Here is a 27,394-nt window from a genome sequence, read left to right on the forward strand (position 1 = left end):
GAAGGACAAGTGGCGCGGTTACTAATTCGCATTATGCGGGAGCCTGGGTATGATTTTGAAATTAACAAAAATGGCGGAAAGTTCGATAGAGTACAACATTATTTTATGGAGTTTCGCTTCAAGATATTGAACAAACGTTTGGTTGCAACATACTGAAAACGGTTTATTTATCTTTCAATGTCTCGTAGCAAAGTAGAAAAATCGACAAAGAAAGGAAGCCTTGCATACCTGCAAAAGAGAATCAATTCTATTTCCAGACGGGTAAGTCAGCTGATGTCGCCATTTTTAATATTTTTCAGTCTTTATACAGCGATCAGTGGTAAGCTTACAATGATTCTCAGATACAGCACATCTAGACCATTTTTAGTAAAAATCATTGGAGCAAGGGAAAGGTATTTTACCAAAGCAAATTAAGGACAAAACAAATACGGCAGACAGGTCTCCTTTTAGGGCCATTTCAGGTAACATCCATATCCATCCCCCCTTCCCCCCACCTACTGATGAGGTGTCCTGACTCCCTGAGAAAAGAACCTATTAAATTAGTGCTTCAGCAATTTAGCGTTTTGGAGGATGAGTTGGACATAAAATATAATGGCCCTTACAGATAGTTCTTTTTTTCAAGGTTGATGAATTTTACACTCGTCTGGATGGATCATCATCAATAACATCACCAGAGAGAAAACAACATTATAATGAGTGAGTGCACAGGCCGCCCAGACTTTGTCTATGATCTATGTAACATTTATATCAAGTTGGTGATTGTGTTACGATGGTCAGCCGTTTTATACATATACATATGAGAATGTTTTGAAAAAATGCTCTGATTGCTACATATAGAAACTAACTGAAATACAAATGGTTTACCTTCATGTGTTTGTCTTGCTTTATTTTGATGTTCCTGTGTTTAATTGGACAGTTTAAAGCCATTAAGGTGAGTTGTACTTTCTGTTGACTGTTGTTTTGCTTCCAATAAAGAGAAGCAACTTTTTTGTAGAAGCAAAACATCAGAAAGTATAACTCGCCTAAACAGCTTTAATGCAGGACAAATATAAACTAAACTATGTCTATTTAGATTCTTTTTGACACAAATAGCATCTAGAGCAATTTCCGAAACATTCTTATACATCATCTTAAAGTCAAATGCCTATGGTTTTTGTTTCCATATTGCATCTGCTTTCAGTGGTACATGCGTAGGTGACATTTTTCAACATGCTATGTAAACTGGCCTATGTCAAAAATGTGAGCACAACTGACTTCTTCATGGTCAAACTTGACTTTTAGTCATGAACTGTGGATTTATTTGACATCAAACTAAGGTTCTAAAGGAGTATCAAGAAGTCATTCCGGGAGAAATAAATTGACTGTTTTGAATGTTTACACCTTGCAAATATTACAAGCGGCAGTGGCCCAATTCTACCGGAAGTCACTATTGAGAGCCGATCGACTACACTAAAATCATTTGAATTATCCTGTAAATTGGGAAACATGCAAAGTCAGCAATCTTCTTCAGCCATTTTAGGTCAGTAATTATCACATAATTATCATTTCTTCTGCTAATAACCAGAAAATTTGCCAATTCAACTATAGTTAAACAGTCTTTCAGTTGTTTGCGCAGCGTGTTGAAAGATGGCAGTTGAAAGATGGTCGAAAGATGTCGTCTATGCACGTAACACTGAAAGTGGGTGTAAATGTACCTGAAGTGAATTTCTGAACATTACTGAAGACATTCCTACCACTTCCAAACATTGTAAAGATCCCAGATCCATGTTTTAGTCCATACCACTTTGTCTTGCATGGAGTCAGCTGAAGGAAATGATGTTCTTGGTGAAGCTGGGCAGGTGTTATGACTGACAAAAGTGATGTACTAAACCTAAACCAGTAAAACTAAACCAGTAATTAACTGAAAAGGGAAATGACCAAACAACTGAAAAAAAAACACCAATTGAAAATATCTCAAAGAAATATCTTAAGCGCAACAAAATTACTGAAAGTAAGCAGAACCACTTGCAGTGTTATTACTCAGAGCTGACTGTAAACAGACAGCTACCCGAGCACTGATATTCAGGCTAAGCAGAGTGCAATCATCACTTCAGACCAGGAGAATTTCACTTAAGTTAGCCTGAAAAGAACATTTTACAGTTGTAGCTCTCAATAGTGATAAGGGGTTTCACCTATTTTTATTTCCTTTTGTTTGTTTTGTTTGTTTCAGTAGTTTTGTACGTTTTGCTTGGTTTTGTCTCACTGGTTTTGTTTTGTTGTTTTGGGTTTAGTGCATGCCCTGAAATGAAAATGCTGCTCTTAATGTCAGCTTCAGGGCTAATGATCTAGTTACAAACATTGTAAGCATTCATTGACATCATGTACATTGATTTGTCAGAACTCTGTATGATATTGATATCTTGAGTCCCCATGTTCTACAAATGTAGTCATTGCACTGTTATACTGCAAGGAACTGTGCAGGGTAACAAGAAAATGGTTTTAGATTGAAGGTAGACAGTATTTTTTTTTCTCTTAGCTGTGACACATTAAAAACAGAAATTGAATTGCTCTCAAGTGAGATCTCTAGTCTTCCAAAGGTATGAAGATTTTACATTGTTTATTACATGTGAGTCAGTTTCGCGTACCATGACAAATACATGTTGCAAAGCGTTTTTAATTAGTAAATTGGAAAGTGTGCCACTAATTAGCCAACCATGTTGCAAGTTATACCTGTTAACAAAATGACAAACATCGGAACACAGTTCACAACTTTATTCTGAGCAGAATTCATACCTTTGAAGGTGAAGATACAACAAAACATATATTTATTTTCGTTTGCTAGGTATTGTAAGGGGTGAACAACTTACATTGATTTTTATGATCATAATCAGGCTGAAAGTAATGGCTCTTTACAAGATTTCAAAGAGCAGAAAAGAAAAGAACAGCAAAAGCTGGAAGAAATAAAGGTACACATTCAGCAAAGTTTATTTTTACATTGTACATATGAATGGGGGGTGGTGTGGGGGGGGGGGGGTACTCTCTATATTGGCCTACATGGGGCTCTGCCCAAAAGGGGTACTTTTTCAGGCTTCAGGTATACAAAAGGTTAGGGATTTCACAAGGCAAGTTGAGGTATATGAAAGGGGAGGGAAATCTGTCATGTGCTGTAGTTATTTAAAAGGGCCTTATATTAAAATATTTTGAACAGATGCATTTTATGGCTGTATCATTTAATTTAATGAGCACTACATGATAATGACAAGATTTCCTTTTTTGGTGATTTATTCATAATACAGACCCAGTTTTGAAAGATTGTGAATGGGATATGTTTGTTCAATTAAAGGTATACAAAATGGGCAGCTTTTCTGTTAAAATAGTGCAGAAAAGGGTAAGGGGTTGAGTCTAGGGGTGGAGCTTCCCCATATAAAACTTTGTATAGTACCCCCCCCCCCCTCTACCCCCTCCTGGGATGTAAAACAAATATCTCTCACGCCTCTGGACATAACAAGACACCTTCCTTAAAAAGGAACACTTTCTAGTCCCAAAGCTTGACTGTGGGTGAATCTAACATGACAACTCTCCAATAGGACGTTTTAGGCCAGCGTAGAGAAAAAAGAATAAATAAAAAGAGAGAGATAGCATAAAAGATATCTTGTACATGTGAACATTGAGTACCGTACAAAAGTACTGTAGACAAGTTTTGTTCAACAAAATGCAAAGCTTGTCTTTTTTTTCTCATTGAGAGAAAAGAGAGGTTTTAAAAAATCAGAGTGAGTAACTGTAAAATTCTATGAACTTGCTTACATACCTGTACTTGATTTTTATGCTACTTAAAACTTTCATTGTCAACTAAAGAATTGTGTCCAATTTTTGATGATTTTTTTGCTCTGAGCTGATTCAGAGACTTCTGAAGTTTTGTGTGAAAACCATTGTTAACAATTTGGTATCATTTTTGTGCAGAACTGCATAGCATATTAATAATAACTATAATAATAATAATAATAATAATAATAACTTTATTGAAGTGTCAAATGCATTTAGCACTATTAAATGTGCTTACTGGGGACACTGTAAATAAATAAACAAATATTTCAAATATAACATAAACTATTAAAAATTCCAACTGGTTGGAGGCTGACTAGTTGGCTATTTACACAACACGGTCGAGGAGTTGAACTCGGGGCTACTGAGAACAAATCGAGATAGCGGTAGGGTGGAGGATTTGATCCAGGCACCTCCAGTTTTCAAATCCAGCGTCCTAAACCACTCGGCCACGCCGCCTCCACAGCAGCATTGTGCAGGTCTTTACTTTACTTACTTACTGGCATCATGCAGTTGTTTCTTCTTCTTCGAGTGGATGATGTTATAATGAGAGTTGATAATATCTAGGACATAATGTTACTTTACATTATAATACAAGTTGAATTTGAGCGCCCTCTGATTGGCTTAAAAGTGTTGTTTCATCAGAGTATAGATGTAGAAGAACATGCATGTAGAGGTTTCACTCGCGAGTATTAAGTTTGATAATTGATATACAAGTAATGGTGTCTAAACCATAAAACACTCTCTCTTGCGGAGTCCCGTGTTCTCTAAATTTCTCTTGTGCTCGCAAAATCCTGTCACATTTTATGTTTTTGTTAAGAACATGTACACAAAACAGTACTTTTTTTAAAATGTAAAATGTGCGCAATTGAAGCAGCAACGATAATGGACTGCCTGAAGCAACTCATAAAACCTTGCTTTCGAGCAGCTGCAAAATCTCCCCTAATTTACATGTCTGGAGTCGTATAAGCTCTGTTTATGCGTGGAAGTCATATATTTATGTCACTAAGAGTTAAAAATTTGCATGCTAGTTTCCTGAGTTACTTCAGGTTGTTGTCACAAACAGGAACAAATAGGTTCAGCTTCAGTGATTCTTTGACATCAAGGTGTTTGATGGACATACAGTGTCAAATGAAACAACGTTTTTAAATGATCTACTGTATCAACAACGGCTTACTATACTGGACATCGCAGCTGGAATTTAATCCTTGTTTATCCATCTACAAAGAAGAAGAATGCAAAAATCGTTATTTCATGCTTACGAGGTGTGGAGAATCCTTGATTTTAAATCGTATAGTTTAACTATACCAGAGGTCTGAGCTCCTTTAGCGAGTATTTTAAGGTCTACCTGCGAAAGCCAGGCAAAACTATTAGCTTCCCTTTTGTATGTTGACTGTTTTTTTAAGCATTCGATTTTTACACTTGATCCTCTCAGAAACTATAATATTTATAATTATAGTTTCGTTTATAAACCACAATGTTTTGACTGCAATAGAAGTTAAATGCAAGTCATTTCGAGATTAGCTGTGCCTTAAAAATATAAGCCATGTGCTTTCGGAGGAATAATTCTAAAATCACCCAGTCATGTATTTTTATACCTTACGGGCTGTGTATTGTTTAATTCGCCGTTTTCGCTATATGAACTGTCCTTGTTCTCCGCAATAAGTTTACGTTTTACTTGTAGCTTTTTAAACTTATCCCGATGGGTCTTAATCCATCTTTTGATTTAGCGAAAGTCTTGTTTTTTTATGTTAATCGCTGTGATCCTTAGAGGCGGGTTTTACATTGTTAAATAAATTAATCGAGGGTTATACGAAGCTTACTAAATACAACTGCAATTCTGTAAGGGGACAATTTTCTACTTTTTCGTCAAACAAAAACGAAACGAAACTAAAAACCGAATAGACATTCAATCTACCTTACATTATACATGTATGCAATATCTTTCTTAGTTCAATCAAACGAAAAATTAGTGAAGCGTGAATAATTTATCTTAAATGACAACTAACAAAATACTCCTTTCAATCTACATGTATTAACATTGTTTGTACTAATTAGCAGGGCATTGTAAAATCAGACAAAGAGCTGATTCAGTGTTTACTGCACAAACGTACGTGCTGCTAAGGAGTATCTATCGAGTGTGTATCTGCTGGACTGATGTTCGTCATACATAATGGTAAACCCTCCTTGAACTTTCCATGCGTAGTTAACTTATTTTAATTTACATTTCTGTTTGACAGAGCAAACTTGACAGAATTTCTGAACAACTAGAACCCGATGAAGTTGAGGAAGACTATTTCAGGTAATGATTTCAGCACCAGATTTATGCATGCATTTGTCTCTACGTTTGCTACCAACCAAATAAAACATGCCAATTATGCCTTCAAGATTTTAGTATCGTAACCACTTAAACATTCGCATATTAACAATTCAGAGCAGATGCCCTAAATTTAAAAGTCGTTGATAAGTTCGGCCCGGGACTTAAATAAGTATTTTTTCCCTAAGGACTAGCGAAATCACTTGACGAATAGTGTCTTTTTGCTTCACAAAACCTGTGTAGTGTACTGTATGCAATGAAAACAGAGGTAGTTCCATTTTTTTTTTTTTTTTTGAAGTGACCCCATTTTTCCGTTGTATCCACACTCTCTTGTTTCAACTGAAAATGAAGTCACTGGTGGGATAGTATTTGTCGATGTACCACTCCGAGCCATTACATAGCTACCGTACAATGTATTGCATTTCTCTGTTTCCTTTGTTGTGACATTTCAGAAAGATGCAAGAAGGCGATGTTGGTGCATCCAACAGTGACTTGCAGACAGACAAAGCAGATGACGATGGCACGCACATGCCAGAGAGGTGTGTCGCGAGAACGTGACCTTGCTATTAAGAGAAAACTTTCAAAGGGCTTTGCCAAGGATGGGGTTTCTTGCAAAATTCAGCCACAAATTTTCAAGTTGACCATCCGTCTTTCTTTTTGCTTCATTATTAACTATCTTTTCATTTTGCATGTTAGATTGTTGTTTTTTTTTCGCTTTCCCTTGTGAAGCTCAATAAGATGCATCCAGAACCCAGAAAACCAACAAGAATGGTGAAATTTTTTAGAATAGCACAGGCCAGGAGGGGTATAGATAACAATATGAACCGCTCGAAGTTAAAGCATTTTGCTCTGACTTAGTTGAAAGTTGACAAAAAACTTTTACACAGAATGCAATTCCCTTGAAAAGTTCTTTTTTTGAGCTTTTAGTCTGAGCTCCGGACGCCTGTTTATTGCGAATGGTAACTGTTGGGTGCTCACTTCAGTAGATCTGTGCAATCTTAATTTATGTTTTAAATTTACGTCTTTGCAAAATAGTGAAGACGAAGATGAAGACGATGATGATGATGACGAGAGTGAAGAGGAAACCACGACAAACATAGTTATGGTGAGTCAGTTTTATTTCAGATACACTGTAGTCCGAATCACGGCATTTCATGAAGCATAACTTTTAACTCGTCCATGCAGGCAAAGATCTGAGTTCCATCTCTGAAAGTTTATCTGTTTCCGCAGTTCTGGTAGCCTGAGAACGCAGACGTATTTTACGTCTGCGTTCGCAGGCTATAGTTTCCGTTGCTAAGCCGAATTACTAAGTGTCATGGCGCCAGGACACTTCGGAGATGCTTCGCTAGTGCTCGTGCTTAGTTTTGATTGGTCTATAACAATCGTAAACTTTTCAACTACTTTTATCGGGGATTTGCCATTATCGTAAACGTTTGCCTTCTTTAAATGCTTCTAGGTCCGCAAAGTTGAGGCGCTGAGTGATTTTACAGGCGAACAAGAGGGTGATCTCAGCTTCAAGAAAGGCGAGATTTTAACAGTTATCAAAACGAGGTATCTGATATTATATGTATTTGTCTTACGCAACAATCTCTGAAACATTTCAGAAGTTCGTCGTTCCACTCTACCACAAAAAGATCTCGTGTTTTTCAAAACATTGTGATTTCAAGTGATTTTTCCCACCACTTGAAAAGGCGCGCGCCTAGATCACACGTGATTGGACAGTTTAGAAATGCTCGCGCGTTGATCGTTGAAGGTGACGTAGATTACGTTTGTTTCGTAGTCTTGGGAGCAGGATGTTTTGTTTACGATGAACGAGCGATGTGTGGTTTTGTGTGTTTAAATGACTGGGTTTTGTTTAGGCCGTAAAGGAAACTATGCTTAGACTAAACTAGGATTAAGCGATGTTACAGTGCACCTTTAATGTTGAAAGTTTTTTTTTTTTCTGTTGAAGTATTTTAACTTGTAAATCTTTCTTATTTTTGTTGTAAATTCTAGCGAGGATGGCTGGTGGGAAGCTGAAAACGCAGCCGGGAAACAAGGCGTTGTACCGAAAACTCTTCTTAAGGTTAATACTGGAAACTTTTAAGTTGGTTTTTGTTATCATGATGTAAACGTGTTCATTGTTTTTGAACTCAAGAACTTTGGCGAATTTAAAAGGTTACAGTATGTAATATGTCGGCGCTTCACGTGAAGAATAGTAGATAGACTAAGCGAGTTAGTGGTAACATACTTTAAGATGGTGATAGCCAAAAATACTACTGCTTCACCATAGCGACAGTTGCTTACTTACTATCTGTGGATCGTAATGGTTGACGTGTGTTTAATATCCTTTCATTTTGATTAGATTATCGAGGAAAGCGGCGAAGAAACCTCACCGGAGAAAACTGACGAAGAGGATTCCACTGTAACGAAGAAAGGTATTTGCTTGATGCGGTAGCAGAAGCACTTTGATGAATGTTAAGAACGGTTTTAGCTGATTGTCTGTTGGCGGATTGTTTGTGTGTCTTGCTCGGGTGATTTGCTCGCCGAACTCTGTGATTGGTTGAAAAATTCAAGCCGCGCACTGTTACCATTCACGGCAGTCAAGCTGTTCTTTTTTGACCAATCAGAAACAATCTTCACTTGGCGAGCGCGAGTTTTCACGCGCTTGGCTCCGGATGCAAACAGCGAAGCTGCTAGAAATCCTCTTGTGTTCTAGAAAAGAGACTTGTTTTTGTTTATCTGTTCAGTTTATATACAGCTATGAATAGACAGCGTTGGCCTGGTAGCTGAGAAATAAGCAATCCCTTTTAAGATGTCTTTTTGTAATCACCAAGCAACTGCCTAAGTGAAGATGTAGGGTTATATATTTCGTTTGCTTTATTTTGTTTTTATTTTCTCTGCAGAGACAGCAGACAAAGTTCCCGAGCTTCCACGGCAAAGAAGGTGAGCTCAGGACTTAAGTAACAAAACCATGTCAAGAAACTCAGTTATCAAAGCATCACCTTCGGTGCACTCTTAATTATTTTAGTAGATCTTGTGGAACGGTTTGAGATTGTCTGGTTTCCATTGGAGCGCTACTACCGCTTTGATCGCTGAGATCGCGAAAAAAAGGTTCAGCTATCGTTGCGATAACATGGAAACAATTCCTGAAAAATTGTTGCGATCGTTGCAATTATAATAAATATCCCACAATTCACTGGTGGTTGTTTGATCCAGATCCTCTCGGAGAGTTTCTTATCTTATGTAGTGATCGTGGCGATCATATTGTAATCATCCTTTAGGTCGCATTACGCCTTGTAAAGATACCCAAGGTGCTATTCGTATATGTCGGGAGAATTTAATTCTGCTCTTTTTTTTTTCTGGGTGTTCAGCGGAAAAGATCTTTGGAAGACTCTTTCAAGAGATTCTACTCAAGAGGTATGGTAGTTGTTTATACGAATGTATTTTGTGGCAATCCACCAATTAATGTCTTAAAGCTGTCTGTTTGTCTGTCTGTCTGTCTCACTCTGATCGATCAGAAAGGGCACAGATATATGAATCCAGTGAATTAATCAAACCTTCAAGCGAATGGATATAGTTGGAGCGTAGCGCACGAAAAAATATGTGCGAACGAGCGAGTCACGATTCTTTTTCTGATTGGATGACAAAGTGGGGCGAGTTTGGGTAAGCCGTTCGCGAAGCCTGAGTATGTAAACCGAAGAAAATGGAAAAAAGATCTTTCTAATAACGACCTTATAAATACAATTTTTCGTACAAAGCAAACGATAGTTTGTAGTTCTCGTGGCTTGAATTATTTTAGCAGAAAAAATTAGATTTTTTTTTTCCGAGAACAAAGGAGGATATCAGAAGATGATTGACACAGGCGTGCTCAGAAAATAAAAAAGAAAGAAGAACTCCAACTTCTCCAGCTAGGAGTGGAACCTGAGACTCTCTTACTAGTCCAGATGATGTGTTCTGAGGACAGCGTGCATGTTACTCGGAAGTTGTTATGTGCACACTGGATTTGGAGCCCGCGCTCATTATGCGCGCGAGCTGTTCAATTGTGACGTAATATTATCGACCGCTTACTTTCAAAACACAACGGTATTTTTTCTTTCCTGTATTTCTGGTTATCATTCCTGGCTTCCGCTTTCCGCAGCTGATCACTGTCTAACGCAAAATGGCATATTGCGCTACAATTAATACATTCGAAGAGGTATTTTTAACAATTTTTTTTTTTTTTATTTTGGTTTAGTCTGAGGACAACTCTACTCTTAAGAAGCTACCGTATTTTATTACACTATGAACTGTAGATTTCGGAGTGAATTTAGTCGGCTTTTCTCAACGGCTATGCACGCTTTTAGATCAACTGGGTACAAATCTTTTATGTAACGGGAGAGCAGCGCTATCGTTGTTTGTCTCTCATTTTTTGTCTCAAATCTTATGTCGCTTTCCTCGCAGATGTCATGAAAACTGCTCTTTTCTTTTCAGTTATACTAATGATTGGTTCAAATTTAATTGCAGTTTTTCCGAATAAAGCCCGTCTATAGCTTGAGCCTCGTACTAAAACGAAAGAATATATGTTTGTAAAAACGCTGGGAAGCGAGAAGATCCATATTTTGTCGACGAAAAAAAATACTGGAGTTCAACTTGCTCTCAAACCAAAATTTGTATTCATGTGACATTCGCTACTTTCAGTGACTATGAAAGCGATATTTAAGAACTGAAAAGTCTGTTTTCCTAAATTTTCAAACGTGGACTACCTTAAATTAAGTTAAAGCTAGCCCTATCGAAGTGAAACATCAAAATAATTCCTCTCGTTAAACTGAAAATATATCACCACTATCGCTTTGCGCTGGCCATTAAACACAACTTACGAAAGCCAATGTAAACGATCAGAGACAGTTTATTTTATTTTAGATAATCTGTTTTCTTAGTCTAGTCATGAATTTAAACAACTTTATTCCTACTACAGAGTATTGTATTTTGTTTTCTACAGCGATATCTACACCTGTATCAAACGAAAAATAAAATATCAGCGGCTGAGATGAATTTCTTTTAAATTCAATTCAGAATGTAATAATTTTCTTGCAAAGCGTAAAATCTGCATTTGCAAAAACTCTGTTGATTGTCACTTTGGCATTGTATTTAAGCGTTGTTAAGGATTTTAAATGGATTTTATGCTAAATGCTATAGATAAAAATCGATTTTTATTCAAATTACCATATTGCAAGGTAATTGCAAGAAGAGTAGACAGAATTTAATTTACATCGAAAGCAGCTGTAAAAATAGACACTGAAAACAAAGAAAAGTCGCGACCGTTTCTTTTGTGAACGAACTTTTGAAAGAAATGTCAATATTGATTTTGTTAAATTTTATCTCTATATCTCAATTTCTGTTGTGAAGAACTGCCGTCAAAGTTGTTGAAAATATAAAAACCTGTTATATTATTGGTTTTCAGTTCGCGTTATATCAAAACCGGTTTGATTATCTGTCACTTGGCTGTCTTTTGGAAAACAAACCTGTTGTAAGCAAGTATGATATAACTTTATCTTCTCAGACAAGCGCCACAGATGTGCTTAAAGCCATGGGCGCGATGCCCAGTGGATTTCGTTCAACTACACTCGGAAAAATGGCGAAAGAAGGCAAGTTGCTCGCTATTTCAGCTCCAATTTAGAGATATAATTCTTGTTGTTGATTAGCTGATATTCTGTCCGATGTTAATCGTTCTGATATCTGAGAAAATGAACGAATTGAGAGCGCTGCAAAAAAAAATTGATTTTTCCATGTTAATGTCATAGAGTGGGGGCGATATTTTAGAGGGTGGGGGAACTTTTATTGGACTTATATCCCAGGGGATATTTACCACGTGGTATTCCTTTTCCATATTTAAATTCCGTAGTTTCTTACTTTGTCTAATGTTGCATGACTGACTTATTGTTTATTTCTGTTTATAGAAAACTGGCAAACTAGCTCTTGGGTGATGCCGAAACTAAGTCAGTCTAATGTAGCTTATCGAGACATAACTTGGGATCCCGTCAACAAACAGGTGAATAATTGTTATATACTACTTGTTAATCGATGGGTTGAGTTCTCTGTGGATGTTAAGTGATACTGGAAGTTCTCAAATGTCGAATGTCCACAAAAATGTTTACCTTACCTTTGCTTGTGTTCTCATTTTCGTCAAAGCGTTGGAAACCGCACAACGGCGTGCAAAGAAAACTAACTAGTCATTCTCACTAGACCCAAAAAGTTTCTCACGAATATAATCTTTTAAAGTACATCTGTAATTGGAATGTCATCAAAAGTATTCCCGAAAAGTATTCCACTAGCCCGACTGCAAAATCCACTAGCCTTGGGCTATTGGACACTACTTTCTTTGCATGTTGATGATAATTATAAAGAAAAGTAGCCTATAAACTACTTGAGGAAACCAGCGACACTTAAAAGTTTGTATTTGAGTGAACGTCTTGTGACTCAGCGTCCAGTCCTCTAAGCTAAAGAAGAGCTTGGTTACTGTGTCTTCCAAAAACTGTTAGAGACTACACGCAGCGTTGCTGTGTCATTTGGCTGACTTTTATGCTTCAGAATAGAAAACAACGTGTTGAATTCTAGTTAATGCAAAATACTATAGGTAATTGTTTCAGTTGAGGTAAATTTTGAGCCTTACTTTGCCATGTGACTCCAAGATGAGGTCAGATTTCTTTGTTGCTCGCGAGTTTGAGCACCTTGATATTGTTCTCTAAGCCTTATTTGTGGATTACAATGTCAGCAAATATTGGCTTGAATAGTGCTTTAATCTTGTTACTGTTTGTTTGGTAATCTTTTTGTTAATCTTGTTTGTTTGTCAATCTTGCTCTGTTCTTATAGTTACGGCCAAGAACAGCTAAAAGCAACAGAATATTCCAGGTCCTGAGTGCAAGAATGGTTCCTTTACCAGGTTCAGGTAGAGTATGGAAAGTTTTCTTCGCTCCACTTATTTTACCTTACTGGACACTACTTATAACATTAATATGCCCTGAACTTGGTTCCTCTCCCGCAACTGCCCTTGCCACCGTTCTTAATTTATCTGACTTATTCTACTTGCACCTTTCTGTGCACTATTAGTTATTAATTAGATTTATTGTAATTCTATTAAATTTTAGATCTTTTTATGTTTTTTTTTTCTTTTTAGATTTACGGCTGCGCCTCGCATGGGATACTTTCCCGTTCGCGCAATCCCGTTTGGTCTTTACATTTTATTTCTTATTGATTTGCTATATATGTACATCTTTACCTATGAGACCAATAAAGTTGATAGATGGAATCTTGAAAGTGAAGTATGATCATCGCAGTAAATTTTCCAATTTAAGCAACTGGAATGAAGAAGCCTGGAAAAAAAAAAAAAAAATCAGGGCTTCAACGGGATTCGAACCCGTGACCTCCGCGATACCGGTGCGATGCTCTACCAACTGAGCTATGAAGCCACACATTGGGAGCGAGGTCAATGAATTGAGTTCATATCTTCCCGTGAGTGAAATGATGTGAAGTATATACAAGTGAAAAATAATTCATATTTGAACTGCGGTAGTAGATGAAAGTGAAGTATGATCATCGCAGTAAATTTTCCAATTTAAGCAACTGGAATGAAGAAGCCTGAAAAAAAAAAAAAAATCAGGGTTTCAACGGGATGCGAACCCGTGACCTCCGCGATACCGGTGCGATGCTCTACCAACTGAGCTATGAAGCCACACATTGGGAGCGAGGTCAATGAATTGAGTTCATATCTTCTCGTGAGTGAAATGATGTGAAGTATATACAAGAGAAAAATAATTCATATTTGAACTGCGGTAGTAGATGAAAGTGAAGTATGATCATCGCAGTAAATTTTCCAATTTAAGCAACTGGAATGAAGAAGCCTGAAAAAAAATGTCATCAACGACTACAACTTACGTCATAAACAGCGACGTCATAAACTGTAAGAATATCCACGATGTTTAACCCTAACCTTAAAACTGTGGCACAGATATATATCCTTACAAATCTTGTTAGATGTAACTAATTATCAGGTTTACTTCATTAGGAGTCGAAGTTCTTAGCCGACATGTGAGGATTGTAATATGGGATAACGGCAAAAAACAGGTACATAAACACATATCACGTATGTTGAAGTCGTTTATCAACGTACCTTGATCAAGTTTAGATAAGACTATTATCAAAAATCCCAGCTTACTGTGGTGATGATACACTAACCTGTCGGTTTAAGTATAGATGAAACGGAATCTATGCAATAACTTGAAGGAGGAGATGTTTTATAATTTAAATTCAGCCTTAGATAAGTCTACTTGTTATCTCCAGTTTGAAAAATCCTGAGATGCGATAACATTTCGTTTTGTTATTGACACAACTCATTCCAAATTAACCTGAAGGTTTCGTTTTCTGTTAATTTTATTTTTTGATAAGTCTCGAGTTTACAAGACTGTGGAAGGTCTAGAAATAGCCAATCCTCTGACAGGAAGTTTGCTCACGTGGAGGGCCCATGCCTCTTTGCACGCATTTCATCCTCTGCCCAAAATACATGCACACAATGCGAGTGGTATCGCCCGCGGGTGAACTAGGTACCAAATCTAAAAATAACTTGAGGTGCCTGTATAGGCATTTACTCTCTTCCCTTCATCCTCTCTTGATCAATATTATAGTCCTTCAGAATGTCGCTATGACAATTAATTTATTTGTTATCAACAAAACATTTCCTTTCCTTTGTTCTTTTCTTACAACAGGCTCTTAGTAATGTTCACTCAGTCAGAGCGACAGCAACAGACAAAGATCCGTTAACGTGGAATTTTAATCCCAAGGTACTATCTCCTATATTTACTTTGCTGACTCTTTACCGTGAAATTTTAGTAATCAGATTACGTTACCCTTCGTTTCCTGCAAGTATTCTTAGCTATAAAGCTGCGACGGACGGAGAGTTTGCTTGTATTAATCCTTGAGAAAGCTCTTTTTTGTCGTTAAGGTTCCAAGACTAACCTTGATCGTAGAAAACCTAGGAATGAAAGGTTTATGTTGTAGAACATTACTCGACAAATAACTGGAAGTCATTAAGAAGTGAGGATGACAAAGAATGGCAAGAAAGGAGATAGATTACAGTATGGACAAACTTAAAGTTTAAGCAAAGCTCGCATTTTAAGTTTGGTTCCTTGTGGATTCCTTTTGAAATTGTGCACGAATTTCGCATGCAACAAGTTACATGGAATCATGATTAACGATATTTGTATATAAAATCGAACTTCTTTAATCCTGACGACAAAAATGAAGATTTGAATACATCCGTATTGTAGAAGTGGAAATAATGTGAAAACTTGAATAATCGTTGAATATATGTTGTCCTTTAGTAGCATTTTAAATAATAAATTGGAACTGAGAAAAGTTCAACTGAGGCCTGAAACTGCTGTAAAATTGATTGATGTTAAAATCTTTTGAAACCCAAGCTTTGGCTGATCCAATGTGAAAACTGTGTTCAGTAGGACTAAGTGAATTTTCCAATAATTTGTACAAAGTTGTCTGTACTATGGTAAGGTCCGTGTGGAGAGGTTTTACTGTATTGTAACAATGAGTAAATTAAGTTTATAAAAAAAAACCTGATGACGTAGAATGAACTCATGTTGTTTTTGTCTTTGTAGTGTGCCACCAGTGTATTTGATTCAGAGTGCTTGGCTCGTATAAATTCAAATGACGATTCTCTAGGTAAGTGCCGTTGTACTACTTATATTGTTTTCGCCAAAAAACCTATTTATTTTACTCAGCTCAACGGCGGTGAATTTTGCCGCATTGCAGTGTGGCATTGTATTAATGGTTTCATTGACGAGTGGGTGTTTGTGTTGCGGTCTGCATAAGAAAAAACACGCCGCCCTGAATAAGGATCAATAAGATGTTGCACCCAGTCGGGTCGGGGAGAAGAAAACGTAGGATACTGACTGAGACTGCTTCTGTAGTTTTAACCAAATAGAACCGTTTAAAAGAGATATCAGACTGATCAGTAATGGTCCTGCGAAATTTTACGACACAATTATGAGGCTAAATGTGTATGTCGACATCATGGTTTTACTGATCTTCGTTTCTTTCTCCTAGTTATTCTTTTTGAGTTGAACATGCTTTATAGAAGAACGGTGAGTATTATACTCTTACCTACATTTCTGGACGGGTGTTGACCGAGTTGTGCGACTGGGAGTTTTTGCGTGAAATGTAATATTTTGAGGAGAAACTTCCAATCTTACAAGTCTGGTTGTTTTGACTTTGACAATGTTAAGAGATGTCAAATCTTGGCCAGTCATAGTGCCTCTTTGCTTTCACTAAATACATACCATTCTATTTTAAACCTGAATTTGCTCAGTACTTTTGGTCTTCCTCAGTTTTCTCGTTCACTCACAGGGCGGCAAGCTTTTAACGTCATAATTCCAATATACTAGGTAAAAACTAAATGACAGAAAATTAGGATAGAAAACGTCAGGCGTTTCTATCAGGTTTATTATAAAATAGCAGCAGTATGTGAACTATACTTTTCCAACGTAGAAATTAATAACAGATCTGAAGGGAATAAACTACGCAAAACAAAGTAGTAGAAGAATTCTATGGTGGGCTACGGTAAAAAAGACTCGCAACGACCTACTGTTCTTTCAAAAGTAGTCCGTTAATACTCCCTAGCCTTTTACAGCCAATCATATTCTGTCCTTTATTCTGGGGAGCTTTGGGTCATTCTCGTTGACTTTCACAAATAAGGTTCAAGTTATCGAAGGTAAACTTATAAAGAAAATGATCTGAAGAGATAAACAATTACGTCGACTTAGCATGAAGTTCGAGTTACCCAGGGTAAAATTACCGTTAATTTTTAGAAGCATTTCCAAGGAAACCCAATTTTGATTCTAGCTAGTGCGAGATTCGCGTTACCGCGGTTCGAGTTGTCGGATGTCAACTGTACCATTTAAAGTTATCCGTGGTTTAAAGAAACAATATCATGGATGCTGAATTGAATCTATGTGGAAGACCCTTTTACAGTTCGTCATAACATTCCTCAATCTTGAACTTTCTTGTTTGAATTTCGTTTCTTTTTAGTATCGCCTGTTTATGTTCGTATATTGTTTTGTACCATGTACTGTCTTTGGACCCTCCTATTCACAAGTACAGCCAGGATTTTTCGTCCTTCCTTTACGCTGATCCATACACCTCGTCAAACCTCTCTTGAACGTCAAGTTTTCCATGATTTACAGATTTAACAGTAGCCTTTGTTTAATCTCCCTTTCTTTTTTTTTCTCTTGTAGTCAACCGGCGAGAAAAGCGAAGTATCATGTGGCTGGTGTGTGATGAGACTGTTTGAAGAAAATGGAGCGCCAGTACCTAACAAGTAAGGCGATTAAAAATATATAAAATTAGGTATTATTTAACATGTAGACGACGGAGTATAAACGCCTGACGAAATGAAAGTAAAACGCACCATTATAACATGCTAATTTTCCTTTCGCAGTTATGATAGGAAATGCCGTTTGGCATTGTCGAATTCCAGCTTCTCAGGCCAAATTGAGCCTGCAGTTTTTGTCTCGAAGTTTCGAAGTAATAGCTGGCGACACGTTGGCGTGACAACTTTCGGGGTACTCTCGAGTGCTCGTGCTATTCCCTGATTGGATAAGAAAATCGTAAACTTTACGAGTGGGTCTAAGAATATTTCTCTCCTTCTTCCCCTCCCCCTCCGATTGTGCGCTTGCCTGTGTCCAGTTGGCACAAACTCTTCAAGATTTAAAACGAGGCTTAGTCGGAAAGTTTAGCTATGTGAGGAAACACCGTTTGCTTGTTGTTTGACAGGACATCTGAGATTCTACTTAATGGAGGAACTCCGTTTGATACTGGTGTGGACTTGGACCCCTCCATCAGTTTAAAAGGTAACCAATCACTCTCTTGTCAATAGTCCAGTTTCGAATTCGCCATGACCGCTGAGTAAAAGCACTGACAACGCATTTGCACGGGTTTAGCCTCGACCTAAAAAAAATATTCACAAATACCGGCGGGAAGTTGTCACAAATTTGAAAATTAAACAATACACAGAGCAGTAAACAGGTCAACTTCTCGCTGGAATAGCCCTTTACACGGTTAATTTTTCTCATTTGCATTACAATGTAATCCAACGTTGATGTGAGGCAATTTTGGGCTAAAACTACAAAATAGCCCGAAATTGCCTCACCTACATGCTAGATTTTATTGTAATGCAAATGAGAAAACGTAACCGTGCAGAGCGCTATTTGTGAATATTTTACTTGAGGTCGAGGCTAACCCTGTGCAAATGCGTTTTTGGTGCTTTTAATCAGCGGTCATGGCGACCTCAAAACTGGACTATAGACCTTTTTCGACTGGGCAGTTGCCCCATTGCAGACCATGAGATGATACTATTGAAAATTCTTCCTTTCAAATTTCCAAATAGTCGTGTGCGTATGAAGAAATAATTTTTAGATGGATAAAAGAACAATTCTCTGGAGAATATCACGTGGTCTGTAATGGGAAAACAAACCGCCCAAGCGAAAAAGGTCCATATTCTTTTAAGTGAACGTAAACTGGATCCTGTTTCACTGAATTTCACCTGAACAGGAACACCAAAAAAAAAAGAATGAAAAACTGAGGACTAGGTAAAGACGGGCTTCTACTAACAGTTTATTATATGAAAAAATAAGAGCTGAGACTTCTTATTTCACTCTGATGTTAATCAACATTAGGCCCAGTCACAACAGTCGAAACGTACACTTCCAAAGGACAGCCGTAGGAATGTGATATATTTGCTAGGGTTTGAATTTCTCAGTATTTGTATGAATTTTTGATCTTGTGAACATGCTTTGGTAGCTAAAGAAATGGACTTGTTACATGAATTATGGGAGCAGGTCAATCGATGTTGTAGATTATTTCCACAAACTATTTCAGTGGCCTAAACTCCACACAATTAACACTGTATCTAAACTAGTTGTCTAACTTGTTCTCCTTGCAATTTAGTTTTGATTTGTGTTATCAATGCTAGTTTTTAATTTCAATGATTTTAATACTCTCTCTTGTGTGAGTTAGATAAAACTAACTCAAGTTGGTTGAGTAGACAGATTTTGCAAGGGAAACAAAGTTCCCTTGACCTGAATGGTAGTTGGAAAAAAACGCCAATAAATTCTTTTGCTAGTTTCATTTCTTTTTTGCTCATGTTTTGTCTTGTTTTATTTTTCTTTCATGTTCTTTCATAGTTTTTTTGTTGTTGTTTTTTCTTCTTAGCAAGCAGTAGTCGTTTCCAGCAAGTTGTTCGTTCAAATCGCCAACCACGGCTGACAGTAAAGCTGATTTCACACCAAAAAAGAGAAATATATGAGTAAGTGCCATCTTTTTGTATGTATCCGTTTTTCGTGTTGTTAAACTAACATCTTTTGATGCGATTTAGGTTTAGCTATGATGAGATCCGTACATGTTTTTGCAATAAAATAACTAATAACTTACGCCGAATCTTATTTAAACCTACCAATCAACAAGTAATAAAACACTGTTTCCCTTGACTTTGTTGACTTTCGAAGGAGCTGAACGACTAGCTTTCAAAACTCTTCAACGTTTGATTACCTATAACTAGTAAGATTGTCAATCACTCAGATGCAAAATTTAACCAATCCTGGCTTTGCTTACGTGACGTTTCTCGTGCATGGTGGTTGTCACGTTAGTTGGTCCACTTCCGGTTCATTGGTTGCACAATAAACAATCGTATACTGTAGTTGTCTTTGTTTGATGACATCTCTTAATGTTTGACTCAAAGTTTTCCCCAAGAATGAGAATCCAAGTTTTCATCTCAATGCCCTAATTTTCATATTATTTGTTTTCATTGAGCAGTGACAATATTTCATAAGTTGTCATGTTGTTTCTCTTTGTAGCATGTTACCGGACACTTTGTTAACATGTCACATGTATGCTCAATTCATTTCTTTGTACCGCCAACTGCTGACCGAGGTTATAATGGACGAAGGGCGCGACTCACAAGTTGCAGGTAATTTTTGGACTGTTTGGTGCATGCGCAATAACGAAACCTCTTGCTCGTGTTTCTGGCTTCTTTCATGTTCTTACCATGAAGGAAACATCGGTCTTAATCTCTAATTGCGAGATTGTAGAGGTCTTTAAAACAAACATTACTATAGCAAGTTTAAGGTGGCCGAACACAGTTTTCAAGAGCCTATTCCTAATCCACCATTACTTTTAAGCTATTTATGCTTTGGCGCCCGTTTATTGCAAGCGTCAAGGTTAACCACAGAAGGGTTTATTATCGCATTTTGGCTAAGGTGTGTGCTGTAATTTTTTAAAGTAAAACCAGTGAGCAGCACGTCTGCGAACTACTTGAGTTGTAAAACTTTTTTATTTTCTCCTACGCGTTTCGTGTGACTAGCGCACACTTCTTCAGGGAGTTTAACAATACAATCAAGTATACCTGTATATATACCTAGATACAATTCTGCATTTCGCAAAAAACGACACCTACGGATTTGCGTATACAAACCGCTCGGTAATGCGTCTAGGAAACAGGCGTAAAAATATTATTAAGGTGTGACATATTTTAAGTGTGACATAACTATTTGGGGCCCACAGTTTTAGCTAAAACTGTGGGCCCCAAAAATTAATAAACTTACAAAGATTAGCTAAAGTTACAGTAGATTTGTAACAAACAGTGCAGTCCAAATCTGGAAGCATCTGGCTAATGACATGCTTAATACGTGCGTGACTACAGTTATAAGCGGTTTTGAAGACAATAGTCTTGTTAACCCTAGACCTATTTTTAGGTTTTTGCATAAGCCACCTTCTCCTATCACTGTATCTTATTTCACGAAACAGTGGGAGCAGAAATCTAAAAGGATAACCCCTAACTCGTAGCCGCCTCCAAAATTTCTCCCTGGTCTCGGAAAAAGACTCAAGGGAAGAACTATTTCTAGCGTACCTCATTAATTCCCCCTTAATAAAGGCTTTCTTGTTGCTAGATGGATGAAACGACTCGAAAGGTATATATAGATATTTGTTAAGAGGCTTTTGAAATGTAGAGAACTGCAGTACGTTTGTTGAAGCATCCCTATAGAGAAACAAATCCAGAAAGGAAATGCTACTATCGCTAATACAATAAGTAAGCTTTATACGATCTGTTTTGTTGTTAAGAGTGTCCAGAAATTCTAGAAGGGTATCTTTGGGGCCAACCCAAATGGCGAAAATATCATCGATATACCGCCGGTAAAGAGTAAGATAACTAGAATATTTCTGTACGATATCTTTCTCATAATGATACATAAATGCATTGGCTACCGTGACGGCAAATGGGGTGCCCATGGCGATACCATACTCTTGATGAAAGATGTCGGAGCTAAACTCCGAGGATAAGAAATTATTCTCTAAACCCAGCCTAGCGAGTTGAATCAACAATGGAGTCTCGGGCGCTAGAGCCTCTCGAAGGAGGAGGTCGAGGGCTACCAATGCTTTCTTGGTATCCACACTGGGATAAAGGGAAACAACGTCCGCGGTGACAAGAAAGCAATTGGAGTGGGGCAAAACCGTGTTCTCCAATAATTGAATTAACTCGCTAGAATCCCTAAGTACAGTAGGCATACGTAGTCTGGGTTTGATAAGCTCATCAACAAAAATGCTGATAGGTCTAGTAATATATGAATGACTAGCAGCAATAGGTCTGCCCACCATAGGTGTTTTATGTATCTTAGGGATAACATAAAATTTAGCCGGAGTTATAAAATGATCGTAACTACGGAGGAATCTAGCGACATTAGGAACAATTAACTGACAGTAAGTTGACAAGCTGTTCACGACGCGTAATTATATTGTCACGATAAACATACCAGTCTTCTAGGGTGACCTTAGAATAAGAGAGTTCATCGCTCAAATGTCTAAGTGTCTCAGTTTTCACCCAGTCTGTTGATATCAGGGCAGGGCGTAGGTTCTTGTCGGTTGGAAGAACTCTGACCGCTTGGTTGCTTTTAAGTTCTTTGAGCTCAGCTCTGTCCTGTCTTGAAAGATTGTCCTTCCAGTGCGGTTGGTTTTCTGCAATGTTCCTTCGCAGTGCTTTACGCAAATTAAAGAGTTTGTCTTCGAGTTCTGGGTCCTCTCGGGGCGGATTCCAGCCAGTGGGAACGTACAATCGTGGATTGAAATTTGGATCCTGTGGCTGATCTGCGAATAACGCATGAAGGCGAACTCTGCGACAAAAGTCTTTGATCTGCAAATCAAACTCAGCTGCAGTAGGGGATTTGAGCGAGGGCCTGAACTTAAGCCCCATACCCAAAACCCTGGACTGCCGCTCAGAAAGATCAACGTTAGTGAAGTTGTGGATTTCCGAGTTTCGAGGAAGCCAGTCGTACAAGGGTCGTTTCGCCATTTTGAAGAGCCGCTTTTCGTGGACGGATCGACAGTCTATTTTACGGGGCCGGAACCTTTGCCCTTGACGTTTTTTGCCGACGACCGGGGTGACTTGGGCGACTTGGATCTTCCCCGCTGCTGTTTTTGCCCTTTTGGTCGGTTCTGCGGTGATTTTGACGCAATTAGCCGACGCGACTTTTGCCTCTGTTGCTTCGACCGACTTGGCCTACCAGGGTTGTCCGAGAAAGAGACCTTTCTATGACGAGTGTCATCAGCTGGTTTCTCTTTTGTGAGATGGATTTCCTGGCGGATAATATCCCGAATCGATTGCTCATCTGGGACGAAAGGCTCGTTCATCTCTTCTTCTCGCCCCTTGTTCTCTTTACGGGTGATCTCCGCTTGTAGAGACTTGGAGGCTCGGGCGACGGCACTGTCCGCAGACACAGTTTTAGCTAAAACTGTGGGCCCCAAATAGTTATGTCACACTTAAAATATGTCACACCTTAATAATATTTTTACGCCTGTTTCCTAGACGCATTACCGAGCGGTTTGTATACGCAAATCCGTAGGTGTCGTTTTTTGCGAAATGCAGAATTGTATCTAGGTATATATACAGGTATACTTGATTGTATTGTTAAACTCCCTGAAGAAGTGTGCGCTAGTCACACGAAACGCGTAGGAGAAAATAAAAAAGTTTTACAACTCAAGTAGTTCGCAGACGTGCTGCTCACTGGTTTTACTTTAAAAAATTTATGCTTTGGCGCCCGTTTTTTTGCAAGCGTCAAGGTTAACCACAGAAGGGTTTATTATCGAATTTTGGCTAAGGTGTGTGCTGTTGCCATGGCAACAGGGCTGGTTAGAAACAAGGCTTAAAAAATGGTTTTTGTTTATTTAAAAAAATCCAGTCGTTAGATTTTTTTCATCATTTGCCCACTACGAATTGACATTAAATCCTTTCTGTCAACACTGTTCTAATAAAATTTTGACATAGGCGATTTTCGTAATTCGCCGTAAACCGTTTTCACTGCATGTTCTGTATTATTAAAAATTCCCTATGTCAAAATTCAGATTTTTAGCGATAAATCATTCACGTGGTTTCTGAACTATTTTTTTGCCAAATTTCTCGAAATTCTAACGATTGGATCGCTAGAAATCGGCATGTTTCTGCAAAAGCAATCGGTCTCAATTTTTCGAGCAACTGCGCATGCGCTGCGTTTAACTGGGTTCTTTCGGTAACAAAGAAAACGCTGAGAATTGCTGGGTTCTTTGTGTCGTTACCTTTTCTAACATATCTTTGTAATAAAAGACTAAAGCCATCAATACACTGCGTTCAATAATAGAGAAAAATACCGCAGATAGTGCGGGTGTTGAGTAAATAAAATGATCGCTCTATTGACGGAATGTTTGTTTTTGCAATCCTTGTGCGCGCTCTGAATTGCATCAGCAAAAGCGCGCGCGAAAACTGTGTTCGGCCACCTTAAAGTAAGCATTGCTTTAATTTCAATACTCATCTTACTAAGAATTGATTGTGTTTCGTGTTCCAGGCTTTGTTATGGATCCTGTAATATCTACATTTCCCAAAACTCTTCATACCATTGACGTCATGGATGCTCTCAAGGTAAGCACGTGACTATTACGTAAGCACACATTAACAATACTAAAGGACGCAAGCATTTTGGGGAAAACGTACAAGATTACAAGGCTAGAAGACAATTGTAGCTCAAAAAATGTGTTTTTGTCACCAAAACAAAATCTGGATAAAATTTTAGGCCCTACTTTTTTTTTTAATTTTCAGTTGAAACGTGTTCCTTTGCTTCGCCGCTTTTTGTTGTTGTTGTATTTTTTTTCGTTCTGTTGCTAGACATTGTCTTAACCAGACCCATTCTCCTGAGCATTTTGCGGGCAAAATGTCACAACTTCGAGGGCTTCTAAATTGGCAATTTCTACCTTAAAAGTCTCAAACCTTAAAATCGTGTATTTCAAAAGATATGTTTTATAGTATGAGAATTAACTGTCGCCTCATAGAAAACTTTAGAAGAGTTGAAGGGTTGAAGACAGTTGTAGCTCGGAAAATGTGGTTTTGTCACGAAAACCACCATTCTGGATATACTTTAAAGCCTTACGTTTTTTAAGATTTTCAGTTGAAATGTGTTCCTTTGGTTCGCTGCTTTTTGTTGTTGTTGTTGTTGTTGTTGTTGTTTTTTTTTTTTCGTTCTATCGCTAGACATTGTCTTAACCAGACCCATTCTCCTGAGCATTTTTGAGGGCAAAATGGCACAACTTTGAGGGCTTCTAAAGTTGGCAGTTTCCGCCCTTAAAGTCTCAAACCTTTAAAATCGTGTATTTTGTATGGTTTAAAGTATTGAAAATTAACTACCGCTTCATAGAAAACTTTAGAAGAGTTGCCAAAAACATTACCATACTTTTAATCTTAACAGCGCTGCTGGGACGAGAAGAACAAACGAGAGTTAAAGCGATCTCAACGAGTAAGTAATGCCGCAAAAATGCAGTAGTTTGCCTGCCTTTTGTGATCAAGTCCCCTATTTTAGAATTCGTGGCTTGTTTAGCCTCTCTCTATCACGCTACAACCCGACGCGTGACTGAGTACCACGAGCAAATTCTTCTTGAGTGAACGAAATGGATCCTTCCAAATTAATATCGCTAAGAGTTGTAATCAATTTATTTCCTGACTTATTCAATTTCTTTTGTTAGACTCTACTGTCAACCTTCTGTAAAATAGTATTTCACGTTGAACGTTCTCTTTCATGGCACCCGTACAGATATTTGTACTTTTCTTTATTAATATTGTTCTGATATCCAGTTGGTGGTTTGTTGTTTCGTTTAGAGGGACGGAGCGCACATGCGGAGATTCTTCAGGGAGGTTTACATGGACAGTGTTTTCCCAATATTAAATTCCGCTGAATTGCCACCGTACATCTGGGGTAACGACGAAAGAGAAAAGGTGAGAATATTGCCTTCTCAGTTTCAAAATATTGCTGTAGCTATTGTCTTCTCGGTTGCTTTAAATGTCTGTTAAAACTGAAATGCTGCCCAAAACTCTAATGTCTGTCGCATAAAGGGAATAGGAGTGTCTCTTCTTCTCCTGTAGAAAAACAGTATTTTATATCAGATAACTGGATGATTTTTAGTATTATTTGACTTGGATCAGAAAAGCTCACCATCTCTGAGAATTTGTCAATCAGACCGTATGACATGCCTGTTTACATTGCCATATTGAACCATCCAGAAGAACCATTTATTATTTTTGTTTATTTTTTTTAGGAACGGCTTCTTTGGATTCTTAACCATTGCGACAAACGAACTGGTCTAGAAAGTTTACTGTCTCCTGATAGACTTTACAAACCTTTCAATGTAGACCGCTTCACTCTCGACTTATCAAAACTCGCGGCAACTTGACACTCGAGAACATACGGTTTCTTGGCATATTACAGCAAACTTTATCACAAGACTGTCCGCGCAATGCAATTTGTGAAGCACCATGTCGACATGACCATGTCATATTGGTGAAGAACAAACCTGATGAAGTTTGAGTGTTTTCATATTAATTTATTGTCCAAATAAGCTAAATTCTGTATTTTTAGACCTTGAATCTGAGAAAGCTGTACAAAGGTGTAGTTATAATTGTTTATTTATTTATTGAAACCTCTTATATTGGAGTGAAAATGTTGCTTCCCGATTCCGTTCAATTCAAACTAAATTGAAGTTACCTAAGTAGAATCAAAATATTTAAACTACTTCGAGCTTTCGGAGCCGTCACGGCGCCTTTTTGAAGTGATGACAACTGTTAATTGTCATATGGTCAATAATAACTAAATTGAAATCCAGTGCCAGGCCTCACTCTCAATCAAGACCATGGTTTTTCACCAACTGTATGTATGTACGGAGGCATTCTGTCACCTGACTTTGACGTTATTTTCACCTGTTAGTATGTCACTGTCAATCCCTCACCGGCATTTTGTACTCCTGTTTCTGATATTTTTTTTTTCGTGGGTTGCACTGTATCGAGATTTTCCGTTCCCGTGCGCGTTTCTTGGTGCGTTTGGTCCTAAACTCTAGTGGTAAAACTGCGATTTCGCTGGGCTCTTCCCATGCCTTTCCTGGTCCGTTAACCCGTAATTTCGCCACTCTTTATTTTCTCCTACGTTTTGTGCCTTGTTTTGCCGCATTGTCGAGTGAGTTACACTGTATCGGTGTTTTGCTTATCTGCCGTCGTTTCCTTACAGTATATCGTGACCTAAGAAACTTTAGTATTCTTATTATTGTGAGGTTAAGAGAAGGGTGTAAGTCATGATAAATTTTCGAGAGAAGGGGCTGTCATATCTGTTTCGGTGCTAAGTTTTCTATTTAAACAGTATTTTGTTAAGGAAATCGTATTAAAGGAAAATTGGTTTGTCATGTAATTTGCAGCTGTAAGTGAATAGCATGGTATAATTTAATTTTCCTTCTTATCCTTCTGGATGGGTTCCTTGCTGTTTCTATCTCGCCTTCCCTGGTCCGTTAATCGGTAATGCTGCCACTGTAGATTCCTCAAAGCATTTCGCACCCCATGTTTTTTTACTGGGCTACACTGTATCAATATTTTCGGTTTCTGCCCCATTTCCTCGCTTATTTTTTCATGAATCCAAGTTTTTACGCCCTCTGCAGTTTGGTTTGGTTCTTAATTGCCTCCCCTGGTCCGTTGACTCTGTGCATTCCTCCCTGCATTTTGAACCCCTGGTAACGCGCGTTACACAATATGCAATTTGCGTTCCTGCGCGCATTTCCTCTGTACGTGTTTTGTGGTTTTGTCATATTTGCAAGACAAAATTACAAGATTAACTGGCAGGCTCGAACTCCTGAAAAGTATGCATTCCTTCCCGGCATGCGTTTACTAATCTGCTCTTTGCGTGAACAGATCATATTAGTAATGGA

General features: G+C 38.0%; 1 protein-coding gene across 3 annotated transcripts; it reads left to right on the plus strand.

The window, feature by feature from the left end:
* Positions 1–26,883, plus strand: LOC110046342 (nephrocystin-1-like). 3 transcript variants are annotated; one of them, XM_089296002.1, is made up of 27 exons: positions 1–261; positions 623–696; positions 2,516–2,576; positions 2,871–2,945; positions 6,042–6,103; positions 6,571–6,657; positions 7,154–7,223; positions 7,575–7,669; positions 8,114–8,183; positions 8,463–8,535; positions 9,004–9,043; positions 9,472–9,517; positions 11,640–11,724; positions 12,037–12,128; positions 12,950–13,025; positions 14,142–14,200; positions 14,839–14,913; positions 15,742–15,805; positions 16,190–16,227; positions 17,377–17,459; positions 17,915–17,991; positions 19,352–19,445; positions 19,993–20,105; positions 24,007–24,080; positions 24,901–24,948; positions 25,308–25,424; positions 25,745–26,883. In XM_089296002.1, the coding sequence occupies exons 1-27, from the start codon at positions 178–180 to the stop codon at positions 25,877–25,879; spliced, it is 2,067 nt and encodes a 688-aa protein (XP_089152128.1). In that variant the 5' UTR covers positions 1–177; the 3' UTR covers positions 25,880–26,883. The 3 variants fall into 3 exon arrangements, with proteins under 3 accessions (XP_089152128.1, XP_089152129.1, XP_089152130.1); XM_089296003.1 differs by lacking the exons at positions 1–261; positions 623–696; positions 2,516–2,576; positions 2,871–2,945 and adding an exon at positions 4,636–5,066; XM_089296004.1 differs by lacking the exons at positions 1–261; positions 623–696; positions 2,516–2,576; positions 2,871–2,945 and adding an exon at positions 5,892–5,977.
* The last annotated feature ends 511 nt before the right edge of the window (positions 26,884–27,394 follow it).

Source organism: Orbicella faveolata, unplaced genomic scaffold, assembly GCF_042242905.1.
Source record: "Orbicella faveolata isolate gen_17 unplaced genomic scaffold, um_ofav_v1 contig_26, whole genome shotgun sequence".
In the NCBI taxonomy this organism is placed as follows: Eukaryota; Metazoa; Cnidaria; class Anthozoa; order Scleractinia; family Merulinidae; genus Orbicella; species Orbicella faveolata.

What these genes read in the sequence shown, in the direction of transcription:
- LOC110046342 (XM_089296002.1), top strand. Translation starts at nt 178, where the DNA reads ATGTCTCGTAGCAAAGTAGAAAAATCGACAAAGAAAGGAAGCCTTGCA. An exon ending in GAGCTTCCACGGCAAAGAAG is followed by an intron (nt 9,044 to 9,471) that starts GTGAGCTCAGGA and finishes CTGGGTGTTCAG; the next exon opens with CGGAAAAGATCTTTGGAAGA. An exon ending in AGTTAAAGCGATCTCAACGA is followed by an intron (nt 24,949 to 25,307) that starts GTAAGTAATGCC and finishes TGTTTCGTTTAG; the next exon opens with AGGGACGGAGCGCACATGCG.